Genomic DNA, 26,673 nt, shown 5'->3' with positions numbered 1-26,673 from the left:
CAATGAACTGTGTGGTAGGTCAATTTGTTCTTTAAGCAGGTCTGGCAATTACCTTGGAATACTAGGCCTTCATATTTTTTCCACGTTTTTTCTTTATGCTTTATCATTCCTGATGAAAGAAACAAGAACAGTAAAAAGAAAAGCTATAGGTTACTCTGAAAAGATGCCAAGTTTCTTTAGGGGAGTGGTTGTCTTAGGTGGCGCTCTTACTACAGCACTGGGAGCTACACTGGTCCAAAGAGTAAAGCATGGCCTTTTGGGATCATAATGTGCTGTACATTTCTATTCCTATTGCTGCTCCCAGAATTTCTTATCTCTTGCCCTGGCAAATCATAACACACACATACACACAGGCACACACACACCCATCCCTGTCCAGTGCACCCAGTAGGGGGGAGGGGGCAGAAAAGACAAAGTCATTTATATAATGTGTCTCCCTGCTGAGCCCCTAATGGCCGAAGCTTTTGTTCTGCATTCAGTGGCTGCTTGTGATGGGCAGGAAGCTGCAGTCTCCCTTTGTTCCATGGCCTTATTCAGCAATTTAGATCCATCATAAAAATCAAATATGCATGTTGCAATCGCCTTGCCTACAACAGCTTCAATTTTCACCTTTCTTTAATTTGAACTCCACAGGGGAAGAAAGAGAACGAAGGAAAAGGGGAGAATGGGGAGAGGAAAAAAAAATTGCTTTGTATTTTTGCTCAGTGGACTGTGAAAATAGGCAGTAATGAAAAAATATATTTTTAATCTCCTAGATGTATCCTATTCGAAACAGCGCATACCACGAAACCAGGCCAGTTGAATCCCTTCTAGAAATGCCCTCAAACCATTCTGGTTATTGAGGCTCCAAAACTGGATGCGAAGTGGTTGGGAAGAGAGCAAAGTAGAATAGCATTACAAGAGGGTGGAAAGAGGAATACTATGTTTTGGGCTTGAGAAATCATCCCATTCAGAAAGGTGACAACTACACCACTTCTGGTTAAAAAAAAAAAAAAAAAATTTAAGGTCAACTGACTGTCATGAGTTTATTTTGTAGAATAAATGATTTGGGAAAAGGGTTCACAGATGGAATGAAAGAGAGATTACAATTAAAGATAAATATTTCCTCTCTAAATAAAAATGAACACATTGAAAGAGATGTTTTTGTCCACTTATTGATTTGTACACTATATTTAAAATTTTCCCAGAACTTCAAAGGATGTGTTCCCTGGGGTTCAAATAAATTTTCATCAGTGGCTTTGGTATTGATTATTCAGAAAAATACAGAAACCCTTTACCTAGTCCATTATTAGACTTGAACAGGGACTTTACAGAGGAGTTCATGCTCTAAATATAAACAATATGGCCAATATTTATTTGATTTGTTAAAAAAAATAAAAGATCTGAAGAACTTTGCCTCTTTATGCCTGGTTTTACTTATTATTATAGATTTTGAAAGCTCGAGCTAAAGTTGAAGCTGAACAGTTTGAAGATCCTTTGCCTGTTTTTATAAATGGAGCTCTTTCAGGGTAATTCCAGGGAGATTTGCTGTAGGCAACATTAGACAGCCGCAGAACATAATGTAGGATGGATGCAGACTGAAAGAGTGATCTTGAGGATCATTCAAGGTTGAAAAGCCTTTGATTGTCTTGAGTGGAACTTCTCCTGGAAGATGTACTGAGTGAGTCTGGGATCAAAACCAGTTTCAGAAGTTTGATCCAGTTGTAATATGGAAATCCACCAGATTCTGCTATGACTGATTAGAGATGTGTGAAGAAGGTTTCTCTTTTCCAACATTATTGATTTTTCTTTCAAACCCCCCCAGTTTCACAGAGAAAATCTCTGGCATTTAAAAGTGTTCAATTTAGTACAGTTCACTGATGCATGTAATCTTTGCTAACTGCATCCCATTTTCTCTGAACTTGGTTTTTCAGGTCCTCTTATGTTCTGGGTATATTTTAGGTTTACTTTTGGTTTTAAGTGAAATCAAGAATGCACCAGGACATATGAGTACTGAAAGGATAAATTTAATATTTGTAAGGGTTTTTTTTAGTTGCAATTTTTCCTTCCCTCTGTTGGAAATGGAGGAAATTATCTATGCCCAGAAAAAAAGAGGTATAATTTTTAAAAGTGGAGTCCACAATTTAAGCTTCCATCTGAGTCAAGGGATTTGTTTATCTCTTGAATCTCATCTGGAAAATGTGAGAAAATTAAGATGGTAATAGTGCCTGGAAATTTACAACACTGGAGAAAATCTGTAGTTGTATAGGCTAGCTCAGGCAAAAGCTGTGGCTCTGTGCTTCCTCAACTCCCTTTCTCCACCCCTTCATTTAACACTATCCCATGTCTCTTAGACTATTGTGGACAGATATCAGATCCTATAACTTTTCATTGAAGTCAGAACCATATGCTGTCATTTTATGTTTTCAGCTTCTCTTTAATGAGAAAAGATGCTGGATAGATGTATCAGATGGTCAATGTTGCATATTGGAGAGTGAAGCCTTTTCTCTTTGAATGTAAGATAATTTAATGTGCGAGAGTTTATTTTTAATTGAACATTTTTCTCTCCCATATCAAATGGGAACTTTTCTTTGTCCTCAGTTCTGTTTTCCCAAGAAATAAATTGTAGAAAGCATAGAGGAAAAATTGTTCAGGTATTTTCTTGACTAGGCTTCCTTTTCAGGCCACCTGGTTTGTATTTCAAGGTCATGCTACTTACTTCCATGATTGTTACCTATGCTTTAAACAAAATGTTAGATTTCTTTTCCCTCAAGATGTCAATGTCTTTCAGAGTGCCTCTTTTTCTTCAGTATTAAATATATGTTGAACTAATAATAAGTCTGAATTACTGAAACTTTTCTCTTATATAAAATCATGTAGAAGTTGAGTGTAGGCTCCAGAATTAGTCTCAGTTCAAATTCTGTTTCCAACCTTGACCAACTCTGTGATCTCTGGCAAGTTAAGCCTCAGTGTCTTCATTTGTAAAATGAGTATGTGAGGGTAATAACACCTGATTCATATGATGATCAGAATTACAAGAGATTATACAAAGTTTGTTACAGGTTGAGTTACATGGAGATGAGCATTCAGGATGTTTACCATTTATTAGGGAGTACTCTTGGGATCAGCACCTCTGGAAAATGAGTTGTAGTGCATTCCCAGCAAAGACCTCAGCCAATCCTACAGGTAAGTTTTTTCAACTGAGAGCTACAGGTAAGTTTTTTCAACTGAGGGCCATCTTCTCTCAGGTCTCCCATTAGCTGGTGAAATAAGTCCTTCATTCCTAAAGGAATATCTGGGTGGCCCATCCCAGTTTCCCCCAGAAGTATTTAGTAAATGCTCAATAAATGTTAGCTATGGAGTAGTGCCAGTGTACTGTGAGACTATTTACCTGTGAGACTATTCTCATCAGTATTGCAAACATTTGCTCCCCTTATATATACTAATTACAAGGGACAGTATAGTGTTGTGGTAAGAGCACAGCCCTGGAACTGGACTTCATGAATATGAGTCCCAATGCCCTAGCTAGCAGCTGAATGACCCAGATAGATTAGGATCATGTACCTTGGTTTTCTCAACCGTGAAATGGGAATAATAATAGTACCTATTTTCATAGGCTTATTATAAGGATTCAATATGTTAATACTGAACACTTTGAACAGTGCCTGGTATGTAATATGTTCTTACTGTGCTTATTGTTGTTATTTTATTTCTTCTCTCAAGTTAAACATGTAGTCAAAAAGAACTTTGGAATCAGATAATTCATGGTTTAAAATCCCAGCTCTGTCACTTAACAACTATTTTTATTATGTTATTTAATCTGTGGTACTCAAGTTTTCTCATTTGTTAGAGACGTTTTGATGTCCCTTATAGAATGCACCAAGAATTTGAAGTTTTTATAAACCTATGTTTTAGTTCCTTTTCTGAAATATGGGAATAATCCTACCCTTAAGATGTCACGAAGATTGCATGAGTTCATATATGAAAAGTACATAGAATGATGCCTGATGCAAAGTGCACATTAAGTGTTAGCTAATAGGATGAAGATGATGATATCAACAACGCATATATAAAGTACTCTGCACAGTGCCTTGCATATATAAGCACTCAAATCGTATTTTTGAAGCCCATCATGGATCTATTATTTTATTCTCTCCTTATAGCCTTTATTTCCTATGTAATCTGGTCTGCTGTTCCTTTATTCTTGATTATTCCTTTCCTCTTCCCTCACTGGCTTCAGGTTTTTGAATGTTATGTGTGGGTAACATTAAACCATATCCTCTGACATCTTTTAAAAATTATTTTGATCTTCTTTCATTTTCTGGAGATAATAAGGCTGATGAGTGATTAAATGTTATCTTCAAGTGTAGGAAGGCTCTTGCTGCAGAAAGGATAGTTGTCAGTTCTCTGTCTTTAGGACAGAAGAAGAGAAATAGACTTAAATGTAATGTAAACCCAGTATGGATGACCAAAGAGGATGGTAAAATCTCTAACTCCAAGAGAGACTGAAAAACAAAGAGTGCTCTTAATTTAACTAGAATAAGTATGCACATATGTTCCCATCTAAATGAAAGAGAAAATTCTAAGGAATCTCTTTTGACTCCCACAATTTTCTGATTCTGCTATCCCAAAATATCTTAACCATAAATATTACCTGCTAATGTATACCTTGCTTATGCTATTTTACTCTATTGTCATATTATCTTTCCTGGTTTTATAATAGCTGCTGCCTTTATAAATTCAGAAGGATCTTGGTTTGGCACAGCCATCTACTATTTATAATAGCTTATAAACTATTTCTCTTTAAAATAGTATATAATAATAAACAATGACAGCTAGAATGTTCTTTTACACTCCAGAGGAAATAGCCTGATTAAATCCACCTTATTCATATACTCAGGGTTTTTATATTGTTTTAGATTTAAATATTGCCAAGTGTTAACCTTAGATTGTTACTTTGGCAGAAACTTGATAGTATAATTATGGCCTTTATAATTACTCATGTAGAAAATCATCTTAATTAAATAAACAAAAACTGAAGGCAAAGGAACATTATGATTGAGTTTATTCCATACGAATAAGAGGAAGAGTGGCTCAAAATAGAAGCAGACATCTGTGGAAATAAAGAAGAAAAATCTGCAGTTCTTAAAAACCTAGTCTTCTCTTTTGAGGATATTATCATATAGAGATCTAGGAAATAGCACAGCTTCAAACATACCCCTTAATAGATAGAGTAAAGCTGCATTTTTGATGGCAGACAAAGCTATCATCTTTGTTCAGACTTTGAACTACTATTGTAGCATCTTCTACCCAGGAATCTCATATTCCCACAAATTCTATACATAGTAGTTATTACATGTTAAATATATAAAGCATGAAATTTCTCTTCCTGAAAGTCCCTGAGAGTGTATAAATTATAGATCATTGTTTTTAGAACTTTTTCTTTGAGTTCCTTCTGACTATCCCCACTGAAGACCTAGGCCCTGTTAGTATGTCTTTTAGAAACTTACAGCACAGGAAAATTTTCTGTAATATTTTCTCATTAAGAAATATTGCTTCCCTAAAAAATATGAGGGAGCTAGCTGGATTTTTGTGTGTGTGAAATACACTAGAACTTTAGTTGTTTTTTTTTTTTTATATATCTTTGTGCTTGGCACAGAATGGGTACTCAATAAGTAGTAATGGTTCACTGAGTCCATAAAAATTAGTTGTCAGGTTAAAAGAGATTCTTTTGGTATGATACATATTTATTGCATCAATGTCCACAGGAGTTCTGGAATTGCTTTCAGAGTTCAGAGCCTTTAGTACAGTCTTTTGAATATACTCATCTTTTCATATCAGTTAACATTTACAGAGTGCCTATAGTACATATTTTTAAGTAGCATGATTTTACTCATCAGTTGTCATTTATTTTTTTTAGTTGAAGTATAGTTGACATACACTGTTGCATTAGTTTCTTGTACACATAGTGATTTGACCAGTCTGTTATGCCATGCATACTGCATGTGTAGTTGCCATCTGTCACCATACTGAGCTATTACAATACAACTGGCTATATTCCCTATGCTGTGCCTTTTATCCCTTTGATTTATTCATTCCATAACTGGAGGCCTGTATCTCCCATTCCTCTTCACATGGTTTACCTATCTATTCCTCCCCCACTCCCTTCTGACAACCATAAGTCTGTTCTCTGTGTTTATGGGTTTATTTCTGCTTTTTTGTTTATTTGTTCACTTGTTTTATATTTTAAATTCCTTATATAAATGAAATAATACGGTATTTTTCTATCTCAGTCTGACTTATTTCATTTAGCATAATACCCACTAGGTCTATCCATGTTGTCTCAGATGGCAAGATCTCATTTTTTATGGCTGAATAATATTCTGTTGTGTATATATCACACATTTATTTATTCAAAGATTTTATTTATTTCAGGGAGAGAGATAAAACCTAAGTGGGAGAGGGACAAGGGAGAGGCAGAGAATCCCTAGCAGACTCTATACCAAGCATGGAGCTCAACTTGGAGCTTCATCTCATGACCCTGAGTTCATGACCTGAGCCAAAACCTAGAGTTGGCTGCTTAACCAACTGAGCTGTCCCATAGATGCCACATATTCTTTACCCATTCATCCATCAATGGATACTTAGGTTGTTTTCCTAAGTATTATATTGATACTATATTGTCTGTTATAAATAATGCTGCAATAAACATAGGAATGCATATATATTTTTGAATTAGTGTTTTCTTTAGTTAAATATCCAAAAGTGGAATTACTGGATCATATGCTGTTTCCATTTTTAATATTTTGAGGAACCTCCATACTGTTTTCCACAGTGGTTGCACAGTTTACATTCCACCAAGAGTACACACATGTTCCTTTTTCTCCACATCCTCACCAACACTTGTTATTTCTTGTCTTTTTGTTTTAGCCATTCTGATTGGTATAAGATGGTATCTTATTGTAGTTTTGATTTGTATTTCCCGGATGATTAGTGATATTGAGCATCTTTTCATATGTCTGTTAGCCATTTATATATCTTTTTTGGAAAAACGTCCATTCAGGTCCTCTACCCATTTTTTAACTGGATTATCTGGGATTTTTTGGTGTTGAGGTGTATAAGTTTTCTGTGTATTTTGGATACTAACCCCTTATTGGATATATAGTTTATAAATTTCTCCCATTGAGCAGTCCCTAATTCTTGTGTAGTTCCAATAGTTTTATTTTTGCATTTATTTTCCTTACCTGCAGAGACATATCTAGAAAAATGTTGCTAAGACCAGTAAAGAGTTTATTGTCTATATTTTCCTTTAGGAGTTTTATGGTTTCAGGTATTACATGTAGGTTTTTAATCCATTTTGAGTTTATTTTTGTGTATAGTATAAGAAAGTGGTCCAGTAGACTCCTAACTCTGGGAAACGAACTAGGGGTGGTGGAAGGGGAGGAGGGCGGGGGTGGGGGTGACTGGGTGGCAGGCACTGAGGTGGGCACTTGACGGGATGAACACTGGGTGTTATTCTGTATGTTGGCAAATTGAACACCAATAAAATATAAATTTATTATTAAAAAAAAAAGTGGTCCAGCTTCATTGTTCTCATGTAGTTGGCCAGTTTTCCCAGCATCATTTATTGAAGACATTATCTTATCCCTATTGTATTTTCTTGCCTCTTTTGTTGTAGATTAATTGGCCATATAAATTTGTGTTTATTTCTGGTTCTGTTCCACTGATCTTTGTGTCTTTTTTTTCTGCCAGTATCACACTGTTTTGATTACTGTAGCTTCGTAGTATCTGGGAGTATTTGGCTTTGTCCTTCTTTCTCAAGATTGTTTTGGCTAGTAGTTTGTTTATTTTCAATTATATCAATTGTCTGCCACTCTCCCTTCTGTCAGTAATAGTAACAATGCTGAAGGGGGACAGTAAAAAATAAGAAATGGTTTTCCTTCAGAGTTAACATTTAGAAATGTATGTACAAATTAATATAGTACAAAATACAATGTTTTAATAGTTATAAAAGAAGCATAGAGTGAAATAGATGACGTATCTGGTTGAGCTTCATGGAAGAGGTTGTATTTCAGATGGATCTTGGTGGATATGGGTAGGAAAATATGGGAAAAGGATATGTCAGGCAAGAAGAAAAAACTTGTAAACAAAGGACCAAAAGCAGAAAAGCACTTGGTTCAATTAGAGAATGGTTGAATAGTAGGTAAAGTAAGAAAAGAGGGATCCCTGGGTGGCGCAGCGGTTTGGCGCCTGCCTTTGGCCCAGGGCGTGATCCTGGAGACCCGGGATCGAATCCCACATCGGGCTCCCGGTGCATGGAGCCTGCTTCTCCCTCTGCCTGTGTCTCTGCCTCTCTCTATTTCTCTCTCTGTGACTATCATAAATAAATAAAAATTAAAAAAAAAAAAAAAAAAAAAAAAAAAAAAAAAAAGAAAAGAAACCAGGGAGATAGAACTCTGGAGCCAGGGTCCCTGGGTATAAATCGTAGTACTGACACATATTAACTGTCTTTTGACAAGTGACTTGAACTGTGTGTCTTAGTTTCTCATCTTTAAAATGGGGATAATATCTTTATTTTTTTTTATTAAGTTGATATGAACAATAAGATACCATATGTAATGCACCTAGAACAGTGCCCAGCATATAGCAAGCATTATGTAAGTGTTAGAAGGCAGGAGGGTGGACATTCTTTCCGGGATGCCCCTGAAAGCTTTTGAGCAATGGGGGCAAAGAGATAGAAGCTGTGCTTTGATAGGACAATCCTGGCAGTACTGTGCATAACTGAAGATCAGAGGGACATTAGCTGAAAGAGAGATCTGGGAAGAGGAAATGAGGGATTGGATTGGGGCACTGGCTGTGGGAATGACAAGGAAGAGATGTAAGTAAGAGATTGCACAGTCTTTAAAACAGGCACATACTAACTTTTCAAAAATTTTTTAAAGATTTTATTTATTCATGAGAGACACACACACAGAGAGAGAGAAGCAGAGACACAGGCAGAGGGAGAAGCAGGCTCTGTGCAGGGAACCCGACATGGGACTCGATCCCGGGACCCCAGGATCACTCCCTGGGCTGAAGGCAGGCGCTCAACCGCTGAGCCACTCAGGCATCCCACATTCCCACATTTCAAGTTTTTGAATGAGAATATCTTTGTTTTTGAAACAACCAGAAGTCATTTTGAAATAAGTCTAGTGACCAAAGTGGGAGATTTCTGGTTATAAAACAAAACAAAAGATGAATTTAAAAAGTAATAAAATGGGTTTTGTTTTGTGGCTTCTTAAACTGGTACTAAAGGCAATTCCAAAAGAGATTTGCTAGAAAACAAAAAATGTACAGTACATTTATCAGTGGAATAAATATATAATTTCGCCAGGTTATTATGATAGAGGAAAATAGTCACTTGGTTGTATTAATATTAGCGTACATATTTAATCATCAGTAATATTGCAGATACTACCTTTTTAATAAGAAAATTTAATAAAGTTTGAAAGTAATTCCTAATTTGTAATGATAATTCCTTGAATACAATCTTATGGAATGGGGATAAAAAATACTTGAATGATAAGGACCAGAATTTGGTCTTTCCTTTATTTTATTTACCATGTCCTACTGTTTATATAGCTTTTGGACACTGCCACATCTTGATTTTTTTTCTTTATGTTACTGTTTTTTATATTTTATTAAAATGAAAATAGGAAGGAGGATGGGAAAGCCAGGATTCGTTAACTTTAGGTACTGCTAAAGCTAGGTAGGGGACTTAAATTAAATTTAAGTAGCCTGATTGGCTTTGCATAGCTGTTTGAAGATGCATTCTAACACTACCATTTTCTATATTCTGTTAGATTTATTAAGGGTCTTAACATATTGTTGACCTATGTGCAGTTCACTAAATATTGCTCTATGTGCTAATCGGATCAGCTTTCACTTATCACCTTGCATCTGCTCTGGGCTGGTGATAAAGGGCCACAACTTTTCCTAGAAAAATTTCATATGATACATTGAACTTAGTATTTAATTTTACTTAAAATACTCTTTTCAGGCAAATGAACCACAATGCAAGTTTATAAGTTGGAATTGCTAGAAATGTTTCCAAGGTAAACGTACTATGTATAGACACACATCTTTTTTTTATGAGAAATTCATTTTATTATTTAAAAAAAACTTTTTTGAGTACAGTTTTCAAACATTGTTGAATTAAAGTCGATAATATAGTGCTAATTCAATTTCTCCATTGTGTTATGCTATGCTCACCACAAGCGTAGCTACCGTCTGTCACCATATAATGTCATTATAATATATTGACTATATTTCCCATGCTGTGCCTTTTAGTACCATGATTTGTTCATTCCATACATAGGCACTTGTGTTTTCCACTCCACCCATTTTGCCCATCCCCTCACTCCTCTTCCCTCTGGCAACCATCAGTTTATTCTCTGTCCATATGGATCTATTTATGCTTTTTGTTTATTTGTTCATTTTATTTTAGATTTCACATTTAAGTGAAATCATTTGATATTTGTATTTGTCTGATTTATTTCACTTGTACAATACGCTCTTGATCCTTTCATGTTGTCTCAAATGGCAAGATCACTTTTTTTTATGGCTGCGTAATATTTGTGCATGCATGTATGTATATACACTCCTCCTTTTTTTAATCCACTTGTCTATTAGTTGACACTTAGGTTGCTTCCATGTCCTGTCTATTGTAAATAATTCTGCAGTAAACTTATGGGGTGCATATATCTTTTTGAATTAGTGTTTTTGTTTCTTTGGGTAAATACCCAGTAATGGAATTAATGGATCATACGGTATTTCTATTTTTAATTTTTTTTTAGAAACCTCTATACTATTTTACATAGTGGCTGCATCTATTTACATTCCTACCCAACAGTGCTTTAGTTCCTTTTTTCTCCATATTCTCCATATTACCAATATTTGTTTTTTCTTGAAGACATAAATCTTTAAAAATTATCAATTAATTAATATATAACAGGATATATATTTTTACAATAAAAACACTACAAAAAGACAAAAAGAGAATGATTACTATTTGCTGTCAGTGAGGAGGGGCTTCTGTAACTGGAGACTATACCGGAAGTGGGGCTTTTTTCCACCAGGTATATCCCAGGGAAAAGGAAGTTTTCACTTCCCATAGGAAAAGGAGGGTTGAAACAATGTATGATATCCTAAAAGTGAAATAGAACTTCATGATGAATTTAGAGCAGAAACCTGAATGGAAGTCATTATGAACATAGTCTCTGTCTCTTGTTGAAAAGACAAGACTCAGTAGGAAAAACCTTCAGTCATTAGTTTAGCAAAAGTCAAGACTCACATTGGAAATACTAGAAGGAACTAGGATCTCTTTGTCAATTCCAACATAAGGTTTTATATTGATATGTGTTGTCAGACCCTCATTTTGCAAATGAAAGCTAACAATCATTTGGCAGTGAGGATGCCAGTAATTTAGTGTTTATGAAATGTAGTTACTTCTCAGGTTAGAATTAACCATTTGCTACCTGTACCTTCTACCGAATTCAAATATGTTGGTTCTTGCCAAGCTCTGTAGTGGGAGATTGAGTGGCAGGAAATAGATCCAGTCTGTTGATTCATCAGTATAACATCAATCCAGTGAACTCAGAATAGGATGGAAGTCATAAGGGCATTTCATAATTCCTAATAAACCAGCAAAGGAAATGTGTGAACATTCAAGAGTATGAGATTGCATTCTCAGTCTGGATGCCATTCTTCCCCAAATACCCAGAAAATTTCAAAATAGCTCTGGGTTATAAATAGACAAACAAAAAAGTTACCTGCTTTGATGGGCAGTTTTTCATTTGTTAACTATGGTGTCTTTGTTCAGGCTGCTATAACAAAATACCATAAACCAGGTGGCTTAGAAACACCAGAAATTTCTTGGAATTCTGGAGGTTGGGAAGTCCAAGATCAAGATATCAGCAGATTTATTGTTTGGTGAAAGCCTGCTTCCTGGGTCATAGATGGCCATCTTCTCTGTCTTCACATTGTAGGAAGGGTGAGGAATCTCTCTGGGGTCTCTTGTATAAGTACACTATCCCATTCATGAGGGCTCTGCCCCCAAGCGTCAATCATCTTGAAAAAGCCCCACTTCCAAATATCACACCCTGAGGGAATAGATTTCAGCATATGAATTCTTAGGGGACACAGATACTCAGCCTATAACATTGATTCCAGCTGTTCAGAGCAGCATAACTTGTACTGGTCAGAGAAGCAGAAATAAAAACCTGTGTTTATAGGGACATTTCCAGCAAATGCAAGCAAGAATTATTGTATGTTGGGAATGGCAATAAAGTCTTTAAAACTCATTAAAATAACACATTTTGTTGCTTTTCAGCCTTCTACCAAAAATCCTTCTTATCAATGCCATGAAAAGAATTTAGAGAATAACTGAGTATACAGCTATGCCAAGAATTTAAATTGACCTGAGGGCCTTCGTGCAAATAAGATTTCTGTTATCAAACAGAATTCTCTGATTTGTTAGTGTTTTTGATATGACTAGTTGATATGCAGATCAACCTCTAGTAGGATATTGACCTTTGAAGTTTTTGTAACCACCTTATAAATTGTGAAGCATTATCAAATGTATCTCTTTTAGGATTGCCCTGTTCCTATTGGCTGGTAGTGGTCATTCTGCAAATAGCTACCATGTGTGTACTATGTACCAACTACTCATCTAAGTACTAGAAAAATAATAATGAATAAAACATTTTATATTTAAATATAACAAAAATGCATAAAATTAATAAAGAACTTCAGATAATGATAAGTGCAGTGAATAGGAAAAAAGAGGCTATCGAGATATAGGGTGAGGAAGAGAGTGGGTTGTGGGCAGGGAATGAGAAATATTTTAAACAGGTTAGTCTGGAAAGATCAGTTTGAGGATCTGACTGCTAAAGGCCACAGATGTTGAGCAGAAGTAAGCCATAAATTCCCGGTTGGGGAACAAGAATTGCAAAGACACCCTGTGATAAGACCAAGCTTGGCTTATTGAAGAAATGATAAGAAGGCCAGGTTATGAGGTAAATAAAGCTCAATGGGACTTGTAATCTTACAGGCACTGAATGGCAAATGAATGAGAGAAGGTACTTGGTAAAAGATCTTTACTTTCAAAGTTTTGTTTTTCTTTTTGCACAGATTTCTTCTTACTAAAGAGACAAGATGAACCATTTTAAAGAACAGAATGATCTTAACTGTTTTACTCCTTTCCCCTAGTGTCCTAAGAAAAATTTATCTTTGAATACCTTGTTTCCAATCTTCCTCCTCTGAGTATCCAGAAATATCCTCTTCAATTATTAGCTTTTTGATAATATTTACAGAGGAAATATAGATCAGTCATATATGCCTTTTTGTCACAATGCTTATCAAAGGAAATGAAGAGGAAAATACTGAATAAATATGTATTACAGTAATTCTGTCTTTTGAAGCAGTCTGCCTTTATTATCATAGATTTAGGTCATTGTGTTCCATCAGGTCCATACCATTTAATATATAAATTTGGACAGGTTACTTAACCTCTCTTGAAACTCTGTTTTCTCATCTATAATATGTGGAGGTGACTACTCTTTATGTCAGAGGTTTGTGAGGATCATGAGACCATGTATATGAAGTGTTTAGTGCAGTGCTTGGTACACACAATTATGGAGGACTTGCTGTTAGGTTATCATGAATATCTTCATTCCTTCCAGTCACCTCCCAGTAAACTTTTCTGCAAACTTTTTCAAGTAGTTCCAATAAACTTTTATGTTGGCTTTTCCCACCAGCTTATGTCACTGATCAAATATCTTTTTCTCCAGTGTCCAGCTGAAAGAAACTGTATATTTATAAGACCATCTTTTGGGAAGAAAAATGCCTGGAGTCAGTGGTCTATTAAAAACCTAGTATTAATTAAGGCTCCTGTCAAACTCCTGACAAAACCTATGTGTACTGTATAGCTATACCAAGGATTCCAGAGCATAGGTGAAAACATGTATGTTGCCCTTGATCTCCTGAGCTACATTTGGCAAGTATCCAGTCACTCATTTTTATCTAATTAATGACATTCCTGGCATATAGGGATCATATAACAGAATCCGTTCATACTCTGCCTGCAAAAACCCACTTTGTTCTCCTACCTGCAAAAAAATAATAATTGGCAACCTCTGTTATTCATTTTTGTCATTTTTAATACACATTTTGAATTCTCCCTTCCTCCCCCTTCCCTCCCTCCCTCTCCTTACTTTTTCTGCCCTCTCCTCTCCCACTCCCTCCTGCCTTCCCCTGCATCCCATTCTCCTCCCTCCCTTCAAGTCTGTCTCTCTTTTCTACTGAAGGAAAGAAAAGCTTCTTGGGGGCAAGGGTATAATAGGAAATTAACATCATCAATTGAGCTGATTCTAGAAGTTTTCTTGAATCTCAAGAATAGCTTGAGTAATGGTAGCATTATCATGATCCTCTGAGAAGACCATGACCATTCCCTCCACCACATTTTAGCTTCTGCTATTTTCCTTGCTTAGAATACTTTTTCCTTTTCTTCCATCTTTAAAGAACATTTTAAAATCTCACCTCTTTCCATAAATCTTATTAACTCTAGAGTTAATGGATCTTTTTTCTCCCCCCACCTTTTGCTCTCTAATTCATATTATTAACCTTGTACATAAGTTTAAAGGCTTATTTTCCCAATTAGATTTTTTTTTTTTTCAGAGCAGTGACCAGGTCATATACCTTTTTAGTTTCGTACTGTTTCCATCTCTCCCCACCCCAGCCATCATCATGCTTTTAAACGCCTGAGCATTACATCTTCGTTTGGAAAGAGGGCATGTTAGCAAATTTCTAGACCTTTTAAGAGAATCAAGACAACTGTATGTTTTATAACATTATAGATACTACACAGGGCAAAACTTAGCTCTTATTGTAAGAAGCCTATCTACAATTACAGATCTAGGCCAACAGAATGCCTTGGGGCCTACCTTCATACCTCATTTCACCCCAAATTTCCAAGTGAGTTTAGATTATGTCTGAGTCTGAGCATCCAAGTCAAATCTGGAAAGTCATGCCAACCTCCAAATAAATTAAAAATCCCTGAGGAAAAATTAGGCTTTTTGTTTCTCCTTTTATATACTTTTGGTTCATTTAGCCTCTCATATATATCACCACCAGAAAGAAGATAAAGAAAGAATGCCAGTCATTCAAGTGTTTAAATTTTTTGTTGATAGCTGCAGTAAATTGGTTAGAGAAGTTAAGGAAAAATCTGCACTAAGAGGAAATTTAGAGACTATGGTTTTCATTTATCCACTCCTTCATTTCATCAGTTAATGACAAACCATAAAAACAGATTAACGCATAAAGGGAAGAACACTATATATCCTCAGAAGAAAATAATACTTGTTGAAGTTAAAAAATATGAGACATTTAAAAGTAAAGAGGATGGTAGCTAATGAGCTCTGTTATATAAATTAAAGAATATCACTGAGATCCTGAATAAACAGGCCATCTAACAGAGGGAGATATCTGTACCCGGTAACTACATCCTGCTATGTAAGTTTAAAAGGGAAAAAGAGAAGACAGTGCTGAGCAAGAAGCTATGTATACCTGGATGTGCTCTATTAAAAGAGGCGCTTGATTGCTCAGTAATTGCAGAGCTAGGCTCTTGGGGAGGCCTTTGTCATCCCTCCTTGGCTGACACCAGACGATAGTGTGGCTCTGTGATAAGAAACAGAGGACCAGTGTCTCCATGGTAACTAACTGAGCTCTATATATTACACTCATTACAAATGAAGATAGATAGTAAAAAAAAAAATGTATTAACACAGAGAGGGAATATATATATATGTGTGTGAGTGTATATATGTATCTTGTCTTCTATCTAGAAAGTGAATAAAATAAAATAAAAATGTGATTGCGCTGAATAGACAAGGTTGATAGGCCTTTTTTCCCCATTGGTGCAGGTAAATATTTCATTTTTCAGCTCCTCTGATGGTTTTGTTCTGAACCCACCCAGCTGTAGCTTGAAAGATTAATGATGGGCAGCAAAAGAACCTGAGAAGAGGCAATGAATGAATAGAAACCAGCACCAGAGAAGAAAGAGTTTTGCCTGGCCTTTGGGACAAATAAATAAGGATTTACTAAGTCTGCTGGTTTCATCCCCATAGCAGGAAAACCTGGAACCCATTAGAATGGAAACCTGGACATTTTTATAATGTTATAATTCCTAGAGTTCCAAACTCACACAGCCTAGTGACAGGGAAAAAAGAAAAGAAAGAGGGAAGAAAAATCTGTTTCCTTTCTAATTTTCTCTTCTGTAGTTATTGATTTTACTTTAACACAACTAACTTTACTGTGCGTCTCCTAACATAAGACCATTACACCTATGTGTAGATCTTTATAAGGTTAAACATATTTTCTGAAAGCTCAGCCTGCCTATGTCATGCATTTTAAAGAAAAAGTCCAAATTAAAGAAGTCATCAGTGAGTAAACCATTAACACTAGAAATTAAAAGTTTTGATTCAAGACACAGAATGCAAATATTTGGCCAGAGAACAAAGACCCAGGAGCTTTTTGCAACTGTTATATTATCTTTGATGTATTAGTCCATCTGTTCTTAGATGAATGACTTTAAACTCTGAAAGAAGGACCCTTGGTAGCCCAGCAGGGATTTTTGCTGATTCTTAAGATTGGTTTCTGTGTTTTTTTTCCTCAGTCACTCCAATTTCTGAACAAGTATTTGGGTCATTGCTAGAAAGGATATAAGTGTATTTTAAAAACAAAATAGGTTTAAAATAAAAAAAATAAAAGTAAAAACAAAATCAGTATTTCACCTCATTTGAGTAACATAATTTTCTGCCTTTCATTTTTTCTTACTGAAAAATCTTACTCCTCTACAATTCTTGTGAATTCTTCTAGAGTCTTCCGAGATAAGGATGAAAAAAGAAGGGGGGGGGGGAGGAATAGTGTAAGTACATACCTAAGAGGAATGAAAATATATGTCCCACACAAAAACTTGCACACAAATTTCATATCAGCTTTATTCATAATTGCCATAAAGTAGAAACAACACAAATGTCCATCAGCTGATGAGTGGATAATATAATGTGGTATAAGCATACAATGGAATGTTATTCGGCAATAAAAAGGAATGGAGTACTGATACATGTTACAACATTAACCTTGCAAACATTATGCTAGGTGAAAGAAGCGAATCATAAAAGACCAAATATTGTATGAATCCATTTATAAGAAATTTCAGGAATAGGCAGATCTACAGAGACAAAAAACACATGAGTAGTTGCTTAGGCTGGGAAGGGGCATGGGGAGAGGAGGGTGACTGCTAACAAATAGAGGGTTTCTTTTGAGGATGATGAAAATGTATTAAAATTCATTATGATGATTGCAAAACTTTTTGAATGTGCTAAAAAAAATGGACATTTTAAATGGATAAATTGCATGGTATGTAAACTATATCTCCATAAAAGGATTATCTCCATAAAAGGGACATGGGGAGAGGAGGGTGACTGCTAACAAATAGAGGGTTTCTTTTGAGGATGATGAAAATGTATTAAAATTCATTATGGGGATCCCTGGGTGGCGCAGCGGTTTAGCGCCTGCCTTTGGCCCAGGGCGCGATCCCGGAGACCCGGGATCATATCCCGCATCGGGCTCCCGGTGCATGGAGCCTGCTTCTCCCTCTGCCTCTCTCTCTCTCTCTCTCTCTCTCATGAATAAATAAATAAAATCTTAAAAAAAAATCATTATGATGATTGCAAAGCTTTTTGAATGTGCTAAAAAAAATGGACATTTTAAAAGGATAAATTGCATGGTATGTAAACTATATCTCCATAAAAGGATCTCCAACTTGGGTGGAGATGAACATGATCATACGATGCCTGTATGTCCTGATTTGCCCAGAATTGTGCCAATTTTTGCCATTTGGGCCAACAAATTAATATCTCTGCTTTCACTTTTCCAAAGTGTCCTATTTGGATGATAAACTATATGGTTGCCTTGTATATAATCAGGAGTCCTATGACTTTCTGAAGTGTATCCTAAAGTTACCTAATGAAAATACCACTTGAGATTCCTATTAGTAGTAAAGATTCGGGGCAGCCCGGGTGGCTCAGCAGTTTAGTGCCGCCTTTGGCCCAGGGCCTGATACTGGAGACCCGGGATCGAGTCCTGCGTCGGGCTCCCTGCGTCCCTGCATGGAGCCTGCTTCTGCCTCTGCCTGTGTCCCTGTCCGCCCCGCCCCCCGTGTGTGTCTCTCTCATGAGTAAATGAAATCTTTAAAAAAAAAATAGTAAAGATTCATGTGTCCCTTCCACGGATTCTAATTTAGTATGTCAGAGGTGGAAACTGGTGTTTTGTATTTTTGATAATTTAGCGAATACTGTGAATGCCAAAATGAATTCAATGAATGTCAGAAATTCACTGTTTTGCTTGTTTATAAAAAAGAGGTGATCTAATGACCATTTGGGGCAAAGAGAATTTCAGGGAGGTATGAGAAGACTGCAGGAAATGACCTGACAGGAGGTCAGAAAATGAATTTTGACTGTGATGAGGATCAAGAGAACAATGGGAATAACATTCAGCACAAGTGGTGCTGCTGTATCTTCTTTTTCTTTTCTTTTTTCTTTTTATCTTGTCTGATTTATTCATTTTTATTCTCAAATTTTTATTTAACTTCTAGTTAGTTAAAATACAGTGCAATATTGGTTTCAGGAATACAATTCAGTGGTTCAGCATTTACAGTCAACACTCAGAGCTTACCATAGCAGGTACCTTCCTTAATGCTCATCACCCATCCAGCCCATCCCCCACCCACCTCCCTCTATCAGCTGTTTGTTCTTTGTCACTAAGAGTCTCTTATGGTTTGTTTCCCTCTCTCTTTTTTATTTTCCCCCCTCCTATAGATATATCTGTTTCGTTTCTTAAATTCCACATATGAGTGAAATAATAAGGTATTTGTGTTTCTCTGACTTAATTTTGCTTAGCATAATACAGTCTAGCTCCATCCACATTGTCGCAAATGGCAAGATTTCATTCTTTTTGCTGGCCAAGTAATACTCTGTAATACTCCATATCTCCTTTATCCACTCATCAGTTGGTGGACATTTCAGTTCTATCCATAGTTTGGCTATTGTTGACATGCTGCTAGAAACATCAGGGACATGTTCTCTTTGAATCTGTATTTTTGTATCCATTGTGTAAATACCTAGTAGTGCAATTGTTAGATCATAGGGTAGTTATATTGTTAACTTCTTGAGGAACCTGCATACTGTTTTCCAGAGTAGCTGCACCAGTTTGCATTCCCACCAGCAGTGCAAGACAGTTCCCCTTTCTCCACATTCTCACAAACACAAAACCTGTTTTTTCTTCTGTTGGTAATTTTAGCCATTCTGACAAGTGTGAGGTGATATCTCATTGTGGTTTTGATTTGTATTTCCCTAATGAAGAGTAATGTTGAGCATCTTTTCACGTGTCTGTTAGGCATCTGGATGTCTTCCTTGGATAAATATTCATGTCTTCTGCCCATTTCTTAACTGGATTAGTTTTTAACTGTTGAGTTTGATAATTTCTTTATAAATTTTAGATACTAACCCTTTATCAGATAAGTAATTTGAAAATATCCTCTTCCATTCTGTAGGCTGCCTTTTAGTTTTGTTGATTGTTTCCTTCACTGTGCAGAGGCTTTTAATCTCGATGAAGTCCCCACAGTTCATTTTTGCTTTTGTTTCCCTTGTGTCTGTGATGTGTCTAGTAGGAAGTTGCTATGGCCAAGGTTAAATGTTGCTGCCTGTGTTCTTCTCTGGTATTTTGATGGTTTTCTGTCTCATACTTAGGTCTTTCATCCATTTTGAATTTATTTTTGTGTGTGGCGTAGAAAGTGGTCCAGTTTCATTCTTCTGCATGTTACTATCTAGTTTTCCTAACACCACTTGTTGAAGAGATTGTATTTTTTCCACTGAATATCCTTTTTTGCTTTGTTAAAGATTAGTTGACTATATAGTTGTGGGACAAGTGCTACTTCTAAAAAAAATATCTTTCTTCTTCTTAGAAGAAAACAGATCTGTTATCTGTTATTTTGTAAGAATGAGTGAAGGCAAAACTGGTAATGGTCCATTGGAAGTTTTTTCTCCAGAGTGGCTGAATGTAGAGACAGGTAGGTTCTGGGATATCCCTGGCTATTATAGTCCTACCTCAGAACCTAATATCCACTGCCTTCACTCAGTCTCTTCTGGCTGGTCCCATCCCACAGCCTTTCACTCAAAACTTTATTGTTGAGAACTGTTTAACACCCGGGTTTGGAGACAAAAGGAGAACCCTCAGTTGAGGCAGAGCAGTCTTAGAAACTTAGGAAAATGCAAGAAACTTGAGCATAAGGGTAATTTTTAAAAAACTGCCATAGACCAAAGGTTTGTATCGTCCCAAGATTTGTATTTTGAAACCTAATCTCAAGTGTGATGCTGTATGGAAGTAGAACTTTTGAGATGTGATTAGGTCATGAGGGCTCTGGAATGGAATTAGTGCTTTTAAAAATGAGATCCCAGAGAGATCCTTCACCCCTTCTGCCCTGTGAGAACACAATAAAAAGATTGCTGCCTGTCAGTCAGGAAGTGGGCTGTCACCCAGACACTGTATCTTCCGGTGCTTTCATCTTGGACTTCCCAGCTTTCAGAATTTTTAGAAATAAATTTCTGTTGTTTATAAGTTACCCTATTTATGGCATTTTGTTATAGTGGCCTGAGCAAACTGAGACAACTACAAAAAAGAGCAAAGGAAATGGGGCCATGGTTTCTTAAAATGAATATGAGCAGTGGGGCATATAGCACAATATGAACAAAACTTTGATGAAAAGCAATCCATCGTAATATGCATATGTAAAAATATGCATATTATTAAATATTTGAAATTATTTGTGACTTATTTGAATCAACATTAACTTCTCTGTAAAATGTTTAGTCTTCATTGCTGTTGTTCATATTGAAGAGCTCTTCACAGTCTCAGAGTCTGAATCTGAAATGAAAATTGTGGTAAAGAAGCCTATACTTTCCCACATGTGCAGAATTGTCATAAAATGACTTGAGGAGGAAAAAGTCATTACAAACCTGTTCTCTCATTTGGCCAGATTGCTTTAATTCTCAGCTTTTTTTTTTTTCCTTCTTTAATCAATCAAGAAAATGCTCTCCTGCAGATTCATAGCTCAGAAGTATACTCTTCCTTGCTCGTGTCCATGCTCAAGCCTCTTGATCTCCAGAGAAAAAGGTTGACATCTGGGGAGATTTCCTTGTTTCACTTTGTTCCAGCAAACTGTTTGAAATATTCAGGCTTTTTATTGAAATTTGAGTCTTCATTCTCTCTTTTAGGTACTGTCTAAAAGTTTTCAATGTTTTAAAAAGGATTCCTAAAATGTTTTTTAAAAGATTCCTAATTAGTTGAGGGAATGCAGCCTAGAGTGAATATTACTATTACAAAAAACAGTACAAATTGAACTTCTGAGGTTTCTAAGCTGCTGCTTTTTAATGGAGTATTTCATGTATGCCTTTTAGGTTCCAATATGATAGTAGTAAGACACATTAACAGATCAGTGTGGCAATATTAATTATCACAAGAAAATTTAGATGTCCAGGTTTGGTGCTTCTGTATGATCAGACACTCATGCACTGGCATTGAAAGCAGTTTAACATTGTCCAAAAGACAAACATTTGGAAAAGCTTTAAACAATTTTGACTGCAGGGATTACAAATTTTAGTCTAATGTTGCAGATCTACTAGATCCTAGTAAGCAACAGGAGTAAAAACATTTTCTAGAAGAAAAAACCTGGGATGAATTTCAGGTAACTGATTTCAGATGAGTAATAAAACATCAGGTTTAGTAGACCCACAAACATGAGACTACATAGGACTCTAAGATAATAGACCCAAGACACCAGAAACTAAATACTAGACAAGACCATGGCTTTGAATTTTGATTTTGGGCAGGAAGTGAGGATGTTCTGAACAATAAGGATACAATCCAGAGAAATTATAGCAAAGCAAACTGGTTTAAAACAATAACTCCGATGTATATTGGGAGGGATTTTACTGCACTTGAAATCAGAAAATAACAGCTTCTAAGGTTTATTTGTTGCTATTCCTGATCCTGATCGAGTATTTCAGTTCTAGACTTCCATTAAGATGTTTAGTAAACTCTGACAATCAACCAAGGGCCAGGCTATGATAAGGGTTTCCATTTTAAACAAAGTCAAATAGCATTGAATCAAAAAAAGAAAGAAAGTTTATTTAAGGCATTGGTGTGTTTGTTGAAGATGTGGGTTATGCTGTAAGAGCAGGGTAGCAGTAAAGAACAAAGGCTGACATCAGATAGAACTCATTTCCTCCACTTCCTTTTTATATGACTTTGAAAGGGGCTGTGACTTAATCTGTTTGACTTTTGATATATTGAGTTTTGGTGGATACTGTCTTCTAATGTGGGTTTACTTACACCCCCAGCAGCAGTGTTTTAGGGTTCCAGTTTCTCCACATCCTTACCAACTTTCAGGTGAGTAGATGATGACTTCTCATTGTGATTTTTGTTTGCATTTCTCTGTTGACTAGTGTTATTTAGCACCTTTACATATGTTTCTTAGATTCTTGGATATCCTGTTTTGTGAAGTGCCTGTTCCAGTCTCTTGCTTGTTTTTTAAAATTGAATTTTTTTATCTTACTGATCTGTAATTTAAATATATATATGTATATGGTTAGGAGTCTATTATTGGATATGCATATTGCAAATATTTTCTCCTAATCTGTAGCTTGCATTTTACTCTTAATGGAGTCTTTGTTGAGCAATAGTTTTTATTTTTTTAAAGATTTTATTTATTCATGAGAGACACAGAGAGAGAAGCAGAGACACAGGCTGAGGGAGAGAAGCGGACAGCCCCATATGAAACTCGATCCTGGGACCCCAGAATCACACCCTGAGCCAAAGGCAGACGCTCAGCCACTGAGCCACCCAGGCATCCCTCGAGCAATAATTTTTAATTTAATGTCAGGTTTATCCATTTTTTTCCTTTATGTTTACCACTTTTTGTGTCCTTTGTAAAAAAATCTTTGTAATACTTAGTGGCTTCATTTTAAAATTTATATCTTTAATTCATCAAGTATTTATTTTCATGAGAGATATAGGTAGGGATCCAAATTATTTCTTTTCCAAATGCTCTTTCAGTTGTCCAAAAAATTTAAAAAATAATTCTTATTTATTTATTTATTTATTTATTTATTTATTTATTTATTTAAAGATTTTATTTATTCATGAGAGACACAGAGAGAGAGAGAGGCAGAGACACTGGCAGAGGGAGAAGCAGGCTCCATGTAGGGAGCCTGAGGTGGGACTCGATCCCAGGATTGCAGGATCACACCCTGGGTTAAGGTCAGGCGCTAAACTGCTGCGCCACCCAGGGATCCCCCAAATAATTCATATTTTAAATGCCAGGGGTTTCTATCACAGTGACTTCACAAGTTTATGATATGAAACACTCTACTACTTAGCAGTGTTCAATAAAATATTAAAACACCAAAAGACATAGGTAAAGTGAGAAACAGATAAACATCTCTGTTGATCAGATATAGAACAGAAAAGCAAAATAGTAAGTGAAACTGAAGTCAGTGGCCCTTCCTCATTATGAGTTTAAAAAAACCAAAAGGAAAACAAAAACAAAAACAAAAAAAACCCAAAAGGACAGGGGAGACTATCTGGGGTAGTCAGTTAAGCATCCAACTCAGGTTTCAGCTCAGTTCAGGATCGCAGGGTCATAAGATCCAGCCCTACATCAAGTTTGTGCTGAGATCTCTCTTCCTTTCCCTCTGCCCCTCACACTTGTGCTCTCTCTTTTTTTCTAAAATAAATAAATAAATCTTTAGAAACAAAACCAAAAAACAAATAAACCCCCCGCCCCAAAGGAGGGTTATTAGGTTCCCATGAGATAAGGAGTACTTTAAGTGCTCATTTGATTCAGGAGTGCAAATACCTCATTACCTCATGAATTCAAAGGCTATGGTAAGGGACCTCCTCATGAAAGAAGGCTGATGGAAGAAAAGTTTCTGGTTACTGTGTTGGGCTGTGACTTTCAGAAAACTTCAGGATTTGAAGGAAGATAGGTTCTCATAACTAGAATAGAACCAAGCTGCTTGTGAGCTTTGTGACAGCATCAGGGGTATCCCCTATGTCTACTTGGAAAAGGAATCCTAACATGCCATTATCAGACCTCATTCTGGATTGAAGGATCAGGATTTAGATGGAGATAAACATAAAACTACCTGACTAGTGATTGGGTTGAACACTGGGCAAGAGAAAGAGGCAGGGAAAATAAACCTCAAAATAGCTCAGAATTCCAGAGAAACGAGTTTTTTTTTTTTTTTTTTTGAGAAACGAGTTTAATTATCCAAGAGAAACCAACCAAAATGACAATCAGAGTAGGAATTTACTCCAAACAATCAATTTCTTGGGAGTTTAAAGTAAAATATATTTAGATTGTTAAAGGAGATAAATAAGGAATGGCTTCAATGAAAAAAAAGATGAACGAAGAAATTACTTCTAGAATGAAGTCCACGAAGAATGCAAGAATACAGTGAAGTGATGGTAGAATGGGAGGAGGAAATAAAGCGCTGGATATAATTACTTAGGAAAGAAGTGTGAAAAAATAATGGGATGAAGAGACCTTGAAAGGAACAGAGTAAGTATTCAAAAAGGCAAACAGAGGATAGAAATGAGAAAATTGAACAACATTAAATAAAAATGAGTAATTAGTTGAAAAGAGTTTTTGGGAGAAAAAGATGTACAAAACAAAGTTATATATGTCCTAAAATATGCATAACTGTCATCTAAGAAGAAAAGAACAAAAAGAAAATAGAACAGATATTTGAAGATAAAATTGAAGAAACAGGGGATCCCTGGGTGGCGCAGCGGTTTAGCGCCTGCCTTTGGCCCAGGGCGCGATCCTGGAGACCCGGGATCGAATCCCACGTCGGGCTCCCGGTGCATGGAGCCTGCTTCTCCCTCTGCCTATGTCTCTGCCTCTCTCTCTCTCTCTCTCTCTCTCTGTGACTATCATAAATAAAATTTTAAAAAAAGATACAAAGTTTGAAAAATTTTTTTAACTGAAATATAAAGATGTCATACACTGCCGCTTGGAATGCAAAATGGTACATCCACTTTATTTTTTTTAAAGCTTTTATTCATTTATTATGAGAGACACTGAGGGAGGGAGAGAGAGGCAGAGAAACAGGTAGAGGGAGAAGCTGGCTCCATGCAGGGAACCCGACATGGGACTAGATCCTGGGTCTCCAGGATCACGCCCTGGTCGGAAGGTGGCGCTAAACTGCTGAGCCACGGGGGCTGCCCTACATTCACTTTAGAAAAGAGGTAAGCAGGTTTTTTGTTTTTGTTTTTGTTTTTTTTGAGAGAGAGACAGCAAGCACATGTGTATGAGTGGGGTGGGGAGGAGGGGCAGAGAGAAAGGGAGAGAAAGAATCTTAAGCATGCTCCACGTTCAGCATGGAGCCCCACTGGGGGCTTGATCTCACAACCCTGAGATTATGACCTAAGCCAAAATCAACAATCAACAGTTGGACACTTAACTGACTAACCCCCCAGGCACCCCTAGGAAGCATTTTCTTAAAAAGTTAAATATACACTTAGCACATGATGTAGTAATCCTACCATTAAGTATTTCACCTCCCCCAGAATGAAAGCATATGCTCACACAAAGGCCTGCACGTGACTGCTTTTAGCAGCTTTATTCATCATAGCCAAAAGGAAAATCAGAACAACTCAAATGTCCATTAAGTGATGAATGCATAAACAAACTGATATATCCACACAACTGTAACACTACTCAGTAATAAAAAGGAGTGAATTACGGGTTGATGCAATCACATGGATGAATCTCAAAAGGATTATGCTGAGTCAAAGGAGCCAATCACACAAGACTGCATACTGTATGATTTCATTCATAAGACACGGTAGAGGGGCGCCTGGGTGGCTCAGCAGTTGAGCGTCTGCCTTTGACTCAGGGAGTGATCCCGGAGTCCCGCGATCAAGTCCCAGCTCAGAATCCTTGTATGGAGCCTGTTTCTCCCTCTGACCTCTCTCTCTCTCTCTCTTTGTCTCTCATGAATAAATAAATAAAATCTTAAAAAAAAAAGACATGGTGGAAAAAATACTATAGGGACAAAAATGAGGTTGATGGCTGTCAGGGGCTGATAGTGACAACAGGGGATTAACTACAAACAGAAATGTTCTGTATCTCAAACATGGTGGTGGTTACACAACTATATATTTACCAAAGCTCATTAAAAACTGCATACTTAAAAAGAGTACATATTAACTGAAAATTATGCCTCAATAAAGCTGACTTATAAATAAAACAAACCTAAATACACAACGAAGTGATAATAAACATAAGAAAAATCAACTTACAGTTTTTCCAATTCAAGGGTCATCATGAGAATGCTCTCAATTGTTGAAAGTGACACCTGTGTTGTTCCCATGTCTCTGAAAGAGAACGCCCAAACATGCATGATACCAAAGACTAAAATTTCACACCAAGTACAAAAAGGTACTTAATAGTATGTGATTATTTAAATTCTGGCTTCTCTGTCAAGCTAGCTCAAGAGTTTACTTGCTATGGAAGATAATTTCAGAGCATTC

The 26,673-nt window shown here is 36.4% G+C and overlaps 1 protein-coding gene across 11 annotated transcripts in view; it reads right to left on the bottom strand.

The window, feature by feature from the left end:
• Positions 1 to 26,673, bottom strand: part of LOC140629206 (leucine-rich repeat-containing protein 37B-like) — a 135,018-nt gene that overhangs the window by 71,988 nt on the left and 36,357 nt on the right. For 3 of the 11 annotated variants that reach the window (XR_012027049.1, XM_072818795.1, XM_072818793.1), the window contains exons 12-13: positions 26,443 to 26,517; positions 53 to 109 (exon numbers count right to left, since the gene is read on the bottom strand). Coding sequence is in view for 8 of the 11 variants with exons in the window: in XM_072818795.1 (XP_072674896.1) it covers positions 94 to 109; positions 26,443 to 26,517 (91 nt within the window). In the remaining 3 variants the exon portion in view is untranslated. Of the gene's footprint in view, positions 1 to 52; positions 110 to 8,901; positions 12,120 to 15,582; positions 15,694 to 16,990; positions 22,695 to 26,442; positions 26,518 to 26,673 lie in introns of those variants that run through there. The other 8 variants (XM_072818790.1, XM_072818791.1, XM_072818792.1 and 5 more) reach the window with 5 other exon arrangements.

This window comes from Canis lupus (genome assembly GCF_048164855.1).
Source record: "Canis lupus baileyi chromosome 3 unlocalized genomic scaffold, mCanLup2.hap1 SUPER_3_unloc_1, whole genome shotgun sequence".
Taxonomy (NCBI): Eukaryota; Metazoa; Chordata; class Mammalia; order Carnivora; family Canidae; genus Canis; species Canis lupus.
Note: the sequence above shows the minus strand (reverse complement) of the source record. Positions and strands in the feature narration are given on the sequence as shown.